This window comes from Ammodytes marinus (assembly GCF_949987685.1).
Source record: "Ammodytes marinus genome assembly, chromosome: 23".
Lineage (NCBI taxonomy): Eukaryota > Metazoa > Chordata > Actinopteri > Uranoscopiformes > Ammodytidae > Ammodytes > Ammodytes marinus.
Window position 1 is genome coordinate 10,821,694 of NC_137227.1, and position 14,156 is coordinate 10,835,849.

Consider the following 14,156-nt stretch of genomic DNA (forward strand, 5'->3'; position numbering starts at 1 on the left):
TTAGCCTACTTAAAAATAGATTCATGTAGCCTAAGTGCTCTAGATTATGCTGTCCAACCAACTGCACCCAACTTATCCTGAGCTGGACAGTAGTAGTAGTAGTACTTTTCAGGGACATTTTTACTTTGAAATGTCACACAGGAAACCCTATTCATTCTTCTATCTTGCTTGACTCTGGTCGCCTTTCCCCATCGCGCGCCCACACCCAACCTGCACCGTCTGCCGTAGAGGGAGGCGGCGCAGCCCTGCAGTGTATTGCGGGACATTGTCTCCACCAGTGCGGCTGTTTTGGCGAATCTTTGCGGACAAAGCAGCTAGGGACAGCCGGCCTCTCTGCGACGCTCCCAAAGGGTTGAACAGCCCCCCTGCCTGCGTTCATTGTGCTGGTGCTGGCACTGAGGCTATAGTGCGCTCTGCGGGTGCTGGCTGGCATCATCCATGTACTGTCAGAGTGGATAGTGGCTTCTTTACTGTGCATCATCTGACTGGAGGAGACATCTGACTGGCACCATGAGCAGCACTGGTAAGACTATTGTTTTGTTTTTTTGTAGATTTATCTGGCTTTCCTCTTGATTAAGTCAGCCCAAGGACACAATACAACATGACATTATTTACATTTTCCTGTAGGTCTACATACTGTATAGAGCTGTGTTATCAACACTAGTCAGACAGTGCATATGCTCTTTTCTAATTTACAATTTGACCATTTACATATTCTTTGGCAGCAGAATAGCCTATTATCTCCCATAGACTATAGAATACTATGCACACACACACACACACACACACACACACACACACACACACACACACACACACACACACACACACACACACACACACACACACACACACACACACACACACACACACACACACACACACATTTATATAGTCTCTATACAACCCCTCCAGATTTATTACTACAGTTAACATTGGGGTGGGTGTCTGCTGATGTTGAGACACACTTCCAAATGTGTCCCTACTAGTATCATTGTCATGTGGGCTAATTAGGCAGGATGTAGAAACACCCACAGTGGCTTCGATGGCTCGTCTCATTTCATCATGTTGAGTCTGCAGTAACTCCTGTTAAAAAAAAAAAAAAACGCATAGCCGTTGTGTCTACAGCAGGCCCGGCTCCTGGCTTTAAGTCCCTGAAAAGGATCCACCAAATGTTACAAAGGAGGAACTGCACTGTTTGTTTTCCATAATGCAAATACATACAGTACGTGGATCCCTCGAGGCGCCCCGTCACACAACTTGTCAAATGTCTTCTTCTGAATGGCAAAGGATGACATGAACATTCTGGAAGAATCACCTCAAAAACAAGGTTTCAGAATATGAGCCCAAATGTTGTCCCCACACCACACCTACTGAACATGCTAGGCTGCTTTCCAGAGATTTCAGGATCTCAGATTTATTAAGGAAAAAAGTTTGTCCCTTTAAGTCCGAATTCCAAGTAGGAACATTGGACCAGGATCTTCATCACTGGAACCCCAACATGTAAACAACAATACCTATCATGCTAATAAGCAGCACACTACTACTAATTGATTATAAATACTCCTTAAAAAACCCTAGATATCGCCATTAATCACTGCACAACTTGAGAGAGAAGAGTTCCCAAACACTCCACTTGACAAGAGGCTTGGTTATATGCTACAGCGTTTAGACTGTAATTAAGCAGAGGAGTGAGAATAAGACCTCCAAGATGTTACATCAAATTATTGCCACATATTAACTGCTATTCAGTCTATTACGGTAATTAAAAAGGAACTCAACACTATTTTTCTTCAGTTCTTCTCTTGCATAGAGCACATCGTTTGCAAATTGAGAAATTCCCAGCTCTCGACTCTGCAATAAATCACGTCAAACTATAAGTAGACTATTATCCAAGACAGAGATCTGAGCCGGTTGATAAATCAAGTTATTTAAAACGGTAAGAATGGAATGAGCAGCAGACCTATCGATGCTCATTCTGCAGAACGGCTGGAGCTGGTAATGAGAGTGCTGCAGTTTGTCTAGAGAGTCCAGACAGGAGAAATTCATTAGCGTGCCGCTGTAAATTGCTAGCGACAGAGACAAACAAGGGACATTGTTTGCCTGGGACTTTGCATCTTTCCTTGGTGGGGATGCCTTTGTAAATGTTGTTGACCTTTTAAACTTTTTGAAGAATGTTGGCTGGGCGTGTGAGTGGACACGAGCAGAAAATGAATTTCAGATCTCTACCTGTGTGTGTGTGTGTGATGACAGCTGGTCTCCACATGTAAGGACACGTTGCTCTTGATAAACGGTATTAGTTGTGTGGGTGTGTATTTTTCTGTGTGTGTGTTCCTGCGAGAGATCCAGTTGGATTTCAATATAGCTGTCTATGTAGAATTTAATTTTGAGGAAATGTGGGCATCAGCCAATAAAGAGGGAGCACTTGAAAACAAGTATAGTAAAAGTACAGTACAAATGACCCAGGCCCTGTAAACAGAAGTTCGAAGGGACGTTCAAGCAACTTTGGGAATCTGTGTTGGTGATGGATCATCTTGTTGGGTTGGGAAATCTTTAGGGAATTGTTGAGGTGTCTGAATCGTAGCTTAGCTGTTTATGTATTAATCAGATGTTATGAATTAATATTGATCAAATAGTATATATAGCGTAAATATTCAATATATCGTTCCTAACCTTGAAATACAGAATTAATAGCACTTCCAGTTTTTCATCCATTCTTCTGTGGCTAATCCTGATCCTGCTTGATGTTGGCATGGTAAAGTCTCCGGCTATCCTACCAAATCCTTTGGGATACCTGATCAAATGTATAGCTTCTAGTTTAGATAACTCTGCCATCCTCTTTTTTTTTTGGAAAACCACACCACAGATTTATTGTGACTTCAATCTGCTTTTTCCCAATCCATCCTGACCCAAAAAAACACAATGTCATTACTCCTGGCATCCTACCAAAATCCTGACTCCTGAGTGACCCCATGACATTCTTGGATAAAATGCCATCCCTTCTTTCAGGTAATCTTCTCCTTTCTTTGAGGGAATCAAAATCTCTGCATTGACGGGGAGTGCTGTGTCTAATAGTGTCACCTGTGTTTGACATTGCTTACCTGGGCAAACCACAGGAATGTTGCTCTGAAGTTTAAATAAACCTCTCAGAACAGGCTTGGCATGAACACACCCAAAGAGGAAGTTCTGTACAGTAATCAATCTGAAGGCCAGAATCGAATTCTTTCAATTCCAGACGAATATAATTACTCTTTATCACTATTTGTCCAGCAGCAAAAATGTCTATGTTTTAATTTTTATGATCCCTTGAATTTCATTTGCTGAACATAATAGCCACAGGGAATAATGATCAGCCATTAAACGTGATAAATAATTGTAGAAAAGCATCTTCATTCGGGCTCTGATTACTGCCACATGTAACATAAGGTGAAGTCCGATCAATGCTGGTTCCAATGCTGTTTTCTGTCTGTTTTAATGTACGGCTGGGCTGAATTTAACAACTGAATTTTTGGCAGCAGGGTGTATCTGCTGACCCTTTGGTGATATGCGACTTTGGACTCAAGCTGGAATCGTTATAACATACATTCAATCAATTTGTTGTCTAGCCCTGTGGCTTTACAGCCTGTCCAGGGATTCACTTAGAAAGAGGATGAGGAATGTCCACTCAACATCACACTGCTCTATCAAAATTTGGATCGAATGCTTTATCTTTGGCCTGTGGAAATGGTTGCGTGGTCTAAAAAGCACCTCCATACAAACTCTAGTGATTTGACCCTGAGCTTTTGGCAGACTGAGACCCTAACCCTGCCCTGCCTGCTGCGACCAAACCCAACCAGAGACATCGAGCGATATTCTTGACTCATATTTCTCAAAACTTTACATTTGAAGATAAGTGAATCCAAACCCGACTCAAGTCATGTGTGTGAGCAGTACAGATATGGAGTCAGGGCATGGTTGGCTTAGCTTGGTATAAATACTGAAAGCAGGTGGAAACGAGATAGCCTCACTCTTTCCAAAGGTTATAAAAAATGTCTTGTTGATTTAACATTTTTGTTTTGGTTAACATTAAACAAACAAGATAACACATTTTTATTAGAGAACTTTTAATGTTTTATGGGTGTATTTTTTAAAATAGATAATAGTCGTGTTGGGAATGGGTCCTTGCCTCAAGTGAAGGACTTTAAATACCTTGGAATCTTGTTTGCGAGTGAGGGGACAATGTGCCGGAAGGCAAAGCTCTTTATCTACCATCAATCTTGGTTCCTACCCTCACCTATGGTCATGACTGAAAGAACTACATCTTGGCCAAAATGTTTTATTGCAGGAGGGTGGCTAACGGCTCTCTTAGAGAAATGTTGAGCTCAGTTCTTCAGGAGAGACTTGGAGTAGAGCCGCTGATCTGAGTTGTGGTGGTTTGGACATCTGGTAAGGATTCCCCGTGGGTGCCCAAGGGAGGTGTTCCTGGCTCAGCCAGTTGGTAGGAGGCCTATTGACAGACCCGGGACTATGTGGAGAATGAATCAATTTGTTAACCAAAATGTAACTACTTTTTGAAGGGTTAAGTCTGGAGTTACTCATATTTTTGTTACTATCAACAACTTGAAGAAAAAAAAACAAAGGCAATAATGCATTTTTGTCTCGCTTTTAGCTTAAAGTCTTGGGTCCTACAGTGACCCCAACTTGGACATTTATAATCTTTGACTAAGAGAGCAAATTAAATGACTATCAGCTATGACCGAATACGTTCTGGATAAACACTACCTAGTGAGCAATTCTATCCACCCTCAAACACACACAGGTATGAACATCTTTGGGCAGTTGTGACACTGTTCCAGTAAGGCTGGCTCTAAATAATGTCGGTCCCAAGTCATGCGCACTTGAAGGCACTTGCCTCCTGGGTGTGTGTGTGTGTTTCGCTGTGTGTTTTATTTGAGCAATGTTGATATATAGCTTACACATGTGCAGTTTGAACTTTACTAAGTGTATGTTGAGGGAAGGAGACATAAAGTTTGAAGAAAGAGGAAAAATACCTGTACTTCTGCATCAGGGGGTTGATATCTGACATGAGACATATGGATATGTGTGTGTGTGTTTGCCTCACGCCCAGGCTGATATTAGCCAGTCAGTGTGCAGTGTGCACTTGGTATAAATGTAATGGGCTTGCAGCTTGTTTGGTTGCTTTATTTGTGCATTACTATACACAATTCAACAATACCACACTCACTGGTAATCAAGGCATGCAACAGTTTACTAAACCCAGGGATGAATACAAGTAATTAGTAGGCTATCTGTTGGTGTCAGGATGGTCTAAGTAGATCTCCAGAGGCTTCTTTCAAAGAACCCTAATCCGCTGATGTTGAATACAAGATGTGGCTGACAGATCTGGATAATCTTCAGGATGTGGACTTTGTGTTAAGACTATTTTGTTTAACTACTGTTCCCAAGGTCAATATACTGAACCTTTAATCCCTGCAGCACTTATTTAGAGGAAGACGTGTGAGTATGGGTTGAGAGGGTGTCAACTTGAGTGATTCCAATTTCTGAATGAATAGATGCTGAACGCTCTTCAGCCTTCGTTCATTTTAACATTTACATGTGTATTGTCCTACTGTGACATGTCAGTATGTCCAAAATGCTGGTCAAAATATTTCAAATGTTGTTTTCCATGCTCGTACAGCCATGCTATTGCTGTTGCTGTGGTGGTGGCCCTGCACTGCTGAACAGTGGACACAAACGGTGGGCAGATCCAGGCTTTCAGTCAGTCTGACAACACAGCTCTTCTCACTGGGATAAATACTGGCTGACCTCACTGTTCCTATAAGCCCTGTTCTGGGGCTACAAACACACACACAGGGTACTAATTAAGCCCAAAATGTGGAGTGGCCTCGTGACATTTCCCGGCAGCATGCTGTTTTTCGGACCCTTTGATTAAGAGAGGAATGTTGTGTTGTTTATCTTACATGACTTCACCAACTGAATAGTTTGCTGGCGTTACAGTTTTTCGATGAATGTAGCTGAATATTTGGGATCTGATAGTACACATTTTAGAGTGATAAATAAGGTGTTCCAGTCTTTTTTTAAACTGGAAAACCTGCTTGAAGTGCATCGACACCATCATGGGACACTAACTTGGAAAGACAAGTATTTTCTATTACACTCACATAAGGAATACATGTATGCCATTTAGTAGAATCTGAGGCGATGTTGTATAACAATTTAGTCTGTGTTGAGTACAAAGATATCGACGTGTTTAGCCTTAATTAGCTGACAAAACTGGATGTAATTCAAAAGCAAAAAATGACCCTTGAGTAAGGTTTTACCAGTTAACTTCTGCATGAAACTGCAACAGAAATATAAAATATATAGTTCAAAAAAGAAACCGGCTCCATTAGGCTCTCCTCTCATACCTTCACTGAGTCATACATTATTCACCCTGCCCTGCATAACTGGCAGCTCCGGTATGCAGCATGGACCTTTTCCACTGATGAAGTCTTTCGGTTTTCAACATGCTGAGTGTGTGACATTTACGGTAGGTGTGACAGCATATAGCCATCAAGTTCAGCCATGTGATAGGATGTGTTCAAGCAGCCGGAGCATGTTGTTTTAATGACTGCAACTGCTCATTAAAAAATTATTTCAGGACGAAATGTCAAAAGGGCAAAGGGGTTGCAATTGCAGCTGACAGACACACAATTGCATAGATATATAGATAGAGTGTATAGCTGCTGAGGTAGCTGTCCAGCAACAGAGAGCTTGATGTTTTTAAGCAATCTATTGTGTGTGTGTGTGTGTGTGTGTGCGTGTGCGTGTGCGTGTGTGTGTGTGTGTTTGTGTGTGTCTGAAAGAGCGAGAGATGTAATTGGATGTCTCTGTCATCAGTTCTCTGTAAGTCCATTTTCTCAATGCTTCATTGATTTTAAATGACTATTTAGATACTGTATCACACGGACACAGAAACACACTTCTATTTCAGTTCACTGAGCTCCTAATTTGACACCATTACAAATAAATAATGATTTTCCTTTTTACCTATAAATCAAACGAAATCTATTTTCACCAACAACTGCTTTGAGAACTCACTGACAACAATCTGAAGACTCAAAAGAAGTGTTTGATCTGACGGATACTAAAGCTCCTCACAATCTTTCGCCATGTATCTAGACGTCCTTTAATTTAGATGGTAAATTAGTCTGGTGGTATCATGCCAGATTGGATTTGTAATCCATCCATTGTGTTCTGAGTGTGGGTCTTCTTTCTGTTGGACATGGTGAGAATACCCCCACAGGGAGGCGTCAATGGTGGTATATCCTGGGGGATCCTTTTGACGAGCACCTCAAGTGATGTAAAGGAGAGGTGGAGCAGCTGTTCTCCTCTGAGCGCCCTCTGAATTTGCACACTCCTCACTTTGTCGTTTAGAGGCGGACTCAGCTATTCTGGAGAATGCTTGTTGTCTTGATATTCACTCATTTTGACAAAAAGTGATTTTGATAACAAGTGTTTGCAATAATCGCTGACTTCACCTTTAAGCCTTGTTTCCCCTGTAATGTACAGTTCAGTTGGGTACGGTATGGTTTGGTACGGAACGGTAACCATAGATCTGGCTTGCGTTTCCACTGGCGATAGCCGCGGCCACAGCCGTTGAATTGCACTAGTTGTGGCAGCCAGGTACCTATACTGTATCATAGGACATCTTAGGACACAGTGTAGCCCGCCAATATATTCATTAATAACTTCGTAAATTGTAACTAAATGTAGTGTAAACGGTTCTGAAATATAGTGAAGCAGAGGTACCTCAAATCTGACAGTATGTGCGTAGCTACATTCCAACACTGCTCCTGGAGCTATTTGTAGGGGCCGTTAGGAAACAGAACGTGTTGTCCTTTGTCTTTTTTTTCAAATGCATCATGGGAATGTGTGCAACTACCTTGAGAGCTAACTCTGCACTTAAACTCTGGGTCAGATTACTGCGAGGTGGGGAGAAGGAGACAGGCACAATCGATCAATGGGCTCCAGTGAATTATTCATCACTCACTCACTTTCTTCAGTTTGTGTGTGTGTGTGTGTGTGTGTGTTTTCTAGTACTGTGATTGATAATATATTCCTGTCTATAGCACTCCACTGTCCCACACCCTGCTGTGTTTCCTCTCCTTTCTTTTCCTTTCCTGCTCTCCTTTTAATCTCTCCACGGTTCCCTAGTGAATTAACAATTTAACTGGATTAACACGCCCAAATCACATTGTGTGGCGCCATGTTTTCATGGAGGATTTTCAAAGTAGGAAACCTAAATGTGGGTCACACAAGCCGTCTTCTTGGTGTTAATGCTCAGCCTAAAACCGGAGGAAACATCGTTTTTTGAAGAAAGAGATTTGAATCATGTTGTGCTTCCCCACACACACACACACACACACACACACACACACACACACACACACACACACACACACACACACACACACACACACACACACACACACATGCACGCACTAATCCTGAGCATCAGCTTTAGCTTCTGCTTCTGCACTGTCAGCGGGTGTTGTTGTTGTTTGTACTAATGAGGAGGACCACACAGGCCTGGGAAGATGCTAGTTAAGGATTATAACTCGAGGAGTAGACATGAGTTGAGATTGTGTGTGTCTGAGTGTGTTTTATTCTCTTGGAGTCATTCTTCTTCCCCCCTCCCCCTCATTTGATTTGCTAAACATATTGCATGCTTGAGTATATGCCATTTAACTGTAGGGTGTTCCCCCTGTTTATATGCATATATAATCTCTCATTCTCACACACACACACACACACACACACACACACACACACACACACACACACACACACACACACACACACACACACACTAAGGGCCATATATTCAAAACGGTAAAAATAAATAAACATAAAAAATATGTTCCAACCTCACGCTTGCAATCAACAACCAGGAATTCAAATTGAGATTTCATTCAACCGCACTGCATGTACTTTATCATTGTGCCTAAAGGTTGACAGATTGTAAATTGATTGCTATTTTGCATATCTAGATGAATGTAGTTTTCATAAATACAACAGTGCCTTGATGACAGATGGAGTGAGTGATGGAGATTGAGTGGTCTATAAAATATTAATAAACAAGGACTATTTATTTTATTTTATTTAGTACGCCATGACAACATAGTCAGTAAATAGGCAAAGACATTTGACTCTGTTTGCTTTCAGAATGTACAGCATGGAGCTACTTATGTAACAAGCATGCAGTTTCATGAAGTCAAAACCTAAACACAAGCCTTCTTAGTCAGTACAGGCGTGTAGATTAGTGTTTAAACTGAAACAGTCAAGTCATTTCAGGTCAGACAGCAGTTGCTGTAATGAGCTGGTTTCAGTGCGGCGACTCCTCCTCTTCTGGCACTCGTCCACCCATCCCTCTTTTACTGGTTGCCCTTGGTTACAGCCTCATTTAATCCTCCTCCTCTTTCCATCTAGAGGCTGGAGCTGACAATTGTGTGCGTGTGTGTGTGTGTGTGTGTGTGTGTGTGTGTGTGTGTGTGTGTGTGTGTGTGTGTGTGTGTGTGTGTGTGTGTGTGTGTGTGTGTGTGTGTGTGTGTGTGTGTGTCGGAAATGGGATCGGGTGTGGATGTTAGATATATGTATACAATTAGGAGGGTGTTCCCTCGCATACAAATGTGCACATACACATACACACATACACACATTCTGACACCACAAAAAAGCTCTCGAACACTGCATAGCTTTTGAGCTTATTCGTTGTCCCTGCTGCGCTAGATATTTCATTTCCTGGAAGGGCGTACAACTGCAGCAGGAGAACTAAATAACAGTGATATACAGTCAAGCCCATTTTCCTATCCGTCTCACACACACACACACACACACACACACACACACACACACACACACACACACACACACACACACACACACACACACACACACACACACACACACACACACACGCACACACACACACATACAGACAAGTGTAACACCGCGTTTACAGTGATTATAATCTTGGAAATGGTGGTGGTGAAAGAGTTCAATTTCATGACCTCCATTTGCAGACTGTTGTTATCGCTTCGTTTCTCGCATCCATTCATTTAACAGATCTACAGATTGAAACACAACACTGAAGGACTTACGTCGTTTTCTATTGAAGGAATCGTAATGCAGTATTTTGGGGCGATTTTTATATTTGTAGCCCATATATGAATATGATACATCTATTAGATCGTAAACCTTCTGAAAAAGCTCAACAGCATCTTAGGAAACTGCAACTCTAACTCTAACTGTTTAAGTGAAAATACGAATTGGACTTTATGGAATTTATTGTGCTCCTCGTTCGTTTGAAAGTTACAAATGTGTTGCATCATATATAACCTGACTCAAGAGTGATGTCACGTTGTACTAAACTCTACTACAGCACATGTCTACAACACTGCAGCGAGTTGAGCAGTTGAACTGACTAAAGGTCGGCGAAAACAAGATGTTCAGCTGCCTTTAACGAGGAACTCTTCTGATTTTACCCATAAGATAAGATAACATGAGATAAGATAGAACTTCATCATCCCAAAGGAAATTATTTTGCAGAGTTTCTCAAAAATGACAGAAACACAAACAAAGACTACAACATAGGTGAATTATAAAAGTTTAATACAAATACAAAGTGTAAAGTAAATGCAAAAAGCAGTTTCTTCATACAAATAATAGATAGCGTGTGATGATGTCAAGTCATATTGCATATTAGAGTTCTAGTATACTCATACTATGACTACATATTTGAAACATAATGACATGATAAGTGCAACTACAAGTATATCACTGGAGAGTGCCCCTATATGATGATAATGATGATGGCAGTACCAATGCTGTATTTAATCCTATCTAGGCATAAGTGGGTTGAATCTGGTTAAAATGTCATATAATTGTCTTTTTTCCATAGACAACTCTTCTGTTGATCAGTTGTCCATATCTATCATTGCTGCGTGGATGGCAGAGTTATAATTGTCCTCCATATAAAGTGGCACACCACTGTATTGTAGCTTTTCATCTCAATGTGAATATGAGCCATATTTATTGCCGCACATTTGAAGTACAGTAGTGGGAGGGAAAGATGAACCTTTTTAGGTTAAGCAGCACTTTGTTCACTTTAAAGACTCCTTCTGGATGTCTAAAGGTAAGCTACTTTTTACTTTCTTACTTAGTGTTTTGCATTTGCACACACTCACACACACCAACCCACATATAGTCCTAATGTCCTCCTTTTAACTTTGCTTTATGGCCGGCCGTTGGACTTGGGATTGGGGTCGATGGTACATTGCAGAGGCACCCACACATACATATAGATAGAGAGAGAGAGAGACCCTGCCTGCGTGATCCCTTGGAGGGCTTTCGTGGCATTCCCTTATCCACCAGTACTCCCAGTAGTGATATGGTCAGAACCTTTGAAGTGAAGCTCTTTACGATAGTTTGGTTCACTTAAGTGCTGCTTGCCTGTCATGCATTAACCTGCCATATAATGACCCAGTGGTTTCCTATTAGAGTCAGAACACTGCAGGGTGGAAGTCATTAGTAATGGCTGATATAGATGAGGTCCAGGTATAGAAAATATATCTATATCCTTAGAGCAGCTGTATGGTCCTCTCCCTCTTCCCTCGTCTTATTTAGCATGCGTTTAAGTTGTAAAGAGCGATTACCATTTTTTCACTTTATATCAACATACTCAAATACCTACCTACTCAACGGAGGACAGTCAAACATCTATGCATGTAGATGTGACAGTGTAGCTTGAACAACACGCTTAAGCAACCAAGCTATTGAGAACTGCAAAAACACCTTGAGGGAATTCCTGAGCCTGCGGTACATAAAATATGGTCATAACTTACCCTTATTCAGAACACTGGTCTGATAATCACTTTTTACTTCAACAATACATGATTGATAAATGATGTTATTGTCTGATGTACTGTTTGCGTGCAGCTGAATACAAGTTAGTACAAAATTAAAGAAGCTTGGAGTTTGAGTTTGATGAAGGTTTGTTCTTTACAATCTAGATTGGTAAAACCTCCTCTGAAGTTATGAAATCAAGCTGATTAAATCTTATATTGGTCCCTTCCTTTTTGTCTTGTTTCCTTCTCTTCCTTGTATGGATTGGTGATATTATGGCCTATTATGTTCCTAATGGAAATGGTAAAAATTTAAATATACTACATCAGGATCATAAATCACCTAAAGCATTCTTGCAGAAATGCAAGCTCTCTGATTCCGTGTTTCTCTCTCGGAAGTGACCAAAGCCTGGATGAATTGGGCTGACAAAAACATCCTGCATTGGCATTAATCTGCCCAAACCACTGGTAAATACTCCAGAAGATGTTTCTTTGCTTAATTTAAGCCCAAGTAGATATCAACCCCTCTGCCTTTCAGTGGAAAGACGCCCCAAGCCGAGCTGTTTCCTTTTTTGATTGTTACGGTATTTGGTCTCTGGCAGATGTGGTAGCTTTTTGCAACAGTCGTTTCATTGCCATGCAAGACTTGCTTCCCTGGAGAGCATCGCAGAAATAGTTGCCAGATTATTGCAAAGCTGAAACCCAGCTTGTCATTGGGAAGGCAAAAGCAGCTGAGTCATTGTTTGACACAAGACGAATGGCATTTGTTCAAAAGGCTCCAAAAGACTTTATAGATTCCAATGACGAAGTGACATTTTTATTGTCTAAATTGGCATTTTGATTCTCGTAAATGTCATCATGTGGCTCTAAATATATTGTGTTTCCATTACTTTGGCTTGACTGGAGGCGGCAGTGCTCTGTTTTTGTCCCACTTTTTGGATTTGTTGCAGGCGCCACTTGGCCCGCTGTGGTGCTGGATGATTTGCAATGCAGATCCTGTGTCTCATACTCAAGAGCGTGGCCTGCTGCTGAGTCACATGGTAAAAAAATCCCTGTTCCCCTGAAGCCTCCTACCATTACTGAGCACTTCCTTTGGTTTATGTTCCAGTGATGCTCCGCCACAGCTTCAGACGACAGCAAAATAAAAGAGAACAGAGGATTTGAGGATGTGTGGGGAAACAAGGGGGACTATGTCAGGGATGAAATGAGGCCAAGCTTGCTGCTCAGTCCCTCTGGCATGTGTCTCAGCTTCGCTGACAATCAGCTAAGCTTTTTATACAATTCTCTGGTGCATACTGTCTGCGTATATCTGGCTGTTTTTATTAACCTCCTTTATGGGCTCCTGCTGGTCTGGCTTGGCAGAGAGCAAACCATTCACCTGCCATGTCTTGGCTTTGAATGCAGCTCATTCTGTGCCTGTTCTCTATATAGCCGGGGTTGACTGACATCTTTTGTTTCTAGGCCAATCCTGCAACCTCCAAAAGCTAATATATTGTGGAGTGTATGGTAATAAGACTTCAGCCATGTTAGCAACTCTGCAAGGCTGTATTTAGTCACAAGGGTGTTTTGAGCTAAATACTGATATCACCATGCTAAACATGCTCACAATGACAAAGTTAACATGCTGATGTGAGGATGATGTAAGGAATATTCACCATAGGAACTTGGTATGTAGGAATGCTAACATTCATTAAGTGGCACCGCAAACAGCTGAGGCTGATGGGTATGTCATTAGTTTAGCAATTCTAGGTCATAACCCCATTAATTGGATAAACAAATAGTTTGGCCCTTCCATTATGTAGATGCTGGGATATTAATACTGGATAAGTGAAAACAATGGCCTGCTGTTGGAGCTAAAAAGCCAAGGATAGTGACCAAGGTCATCAGGATTGACCTTCTGGGGAACGGCAATGCATCCAATAGTTCTCAAGACATTTCATCAAAGGATCATCAAAGTCAGTAGGATTTATCATAATGCCCATACCAAATGTTATGGCCAATCCAAAAAATTGTCGAGAAATGTCATTCTTTAATCTGAATTGCTCTACCTAATGTGGTGTGAAGCCATCTGGTAGATGCTAACATATTTTACTGGTTGAATGAAAATTCTGAGCTGTTGGTGGCACTAGAAGCGAAGTAAGAAGATCAACATAAATAGAATTAATCCTCTGGGGACCATGAATGTCTATTCAAAATTTCATAGCATCCATTTAATAGATGTTGAGATATTTCGGTCTGGAGCAAAATGTTGGACTGACCAACTGTCATTGC

At 41.3% G+C, this 14,156-nt stretch overlaps 1 protein-coding gene across 1 annotated transcript in view; it reads left to right on the forward strand.

Moving 5' to 3' along the window:
• The first annotated feature begins 254 nt into the window (after positions 1-254).
• The window catches only part of ablim2 (actin binding LIM protein family, member 2), a 67,920-nt gene continuing 54,018 nt past the window's right edge, over positions 255-14,156 (forward strand). The window contains exon 1 of the mRNA XM_080051983.1: positions 255-523. Coding sequence (XP_079908109.1) covers positions 511-523 — 13 coding nt within the window. The 5' untranslated portion in view covers positions 255-510. The remainder of the gene's footprint in view (positions 524-14,156) is intronic.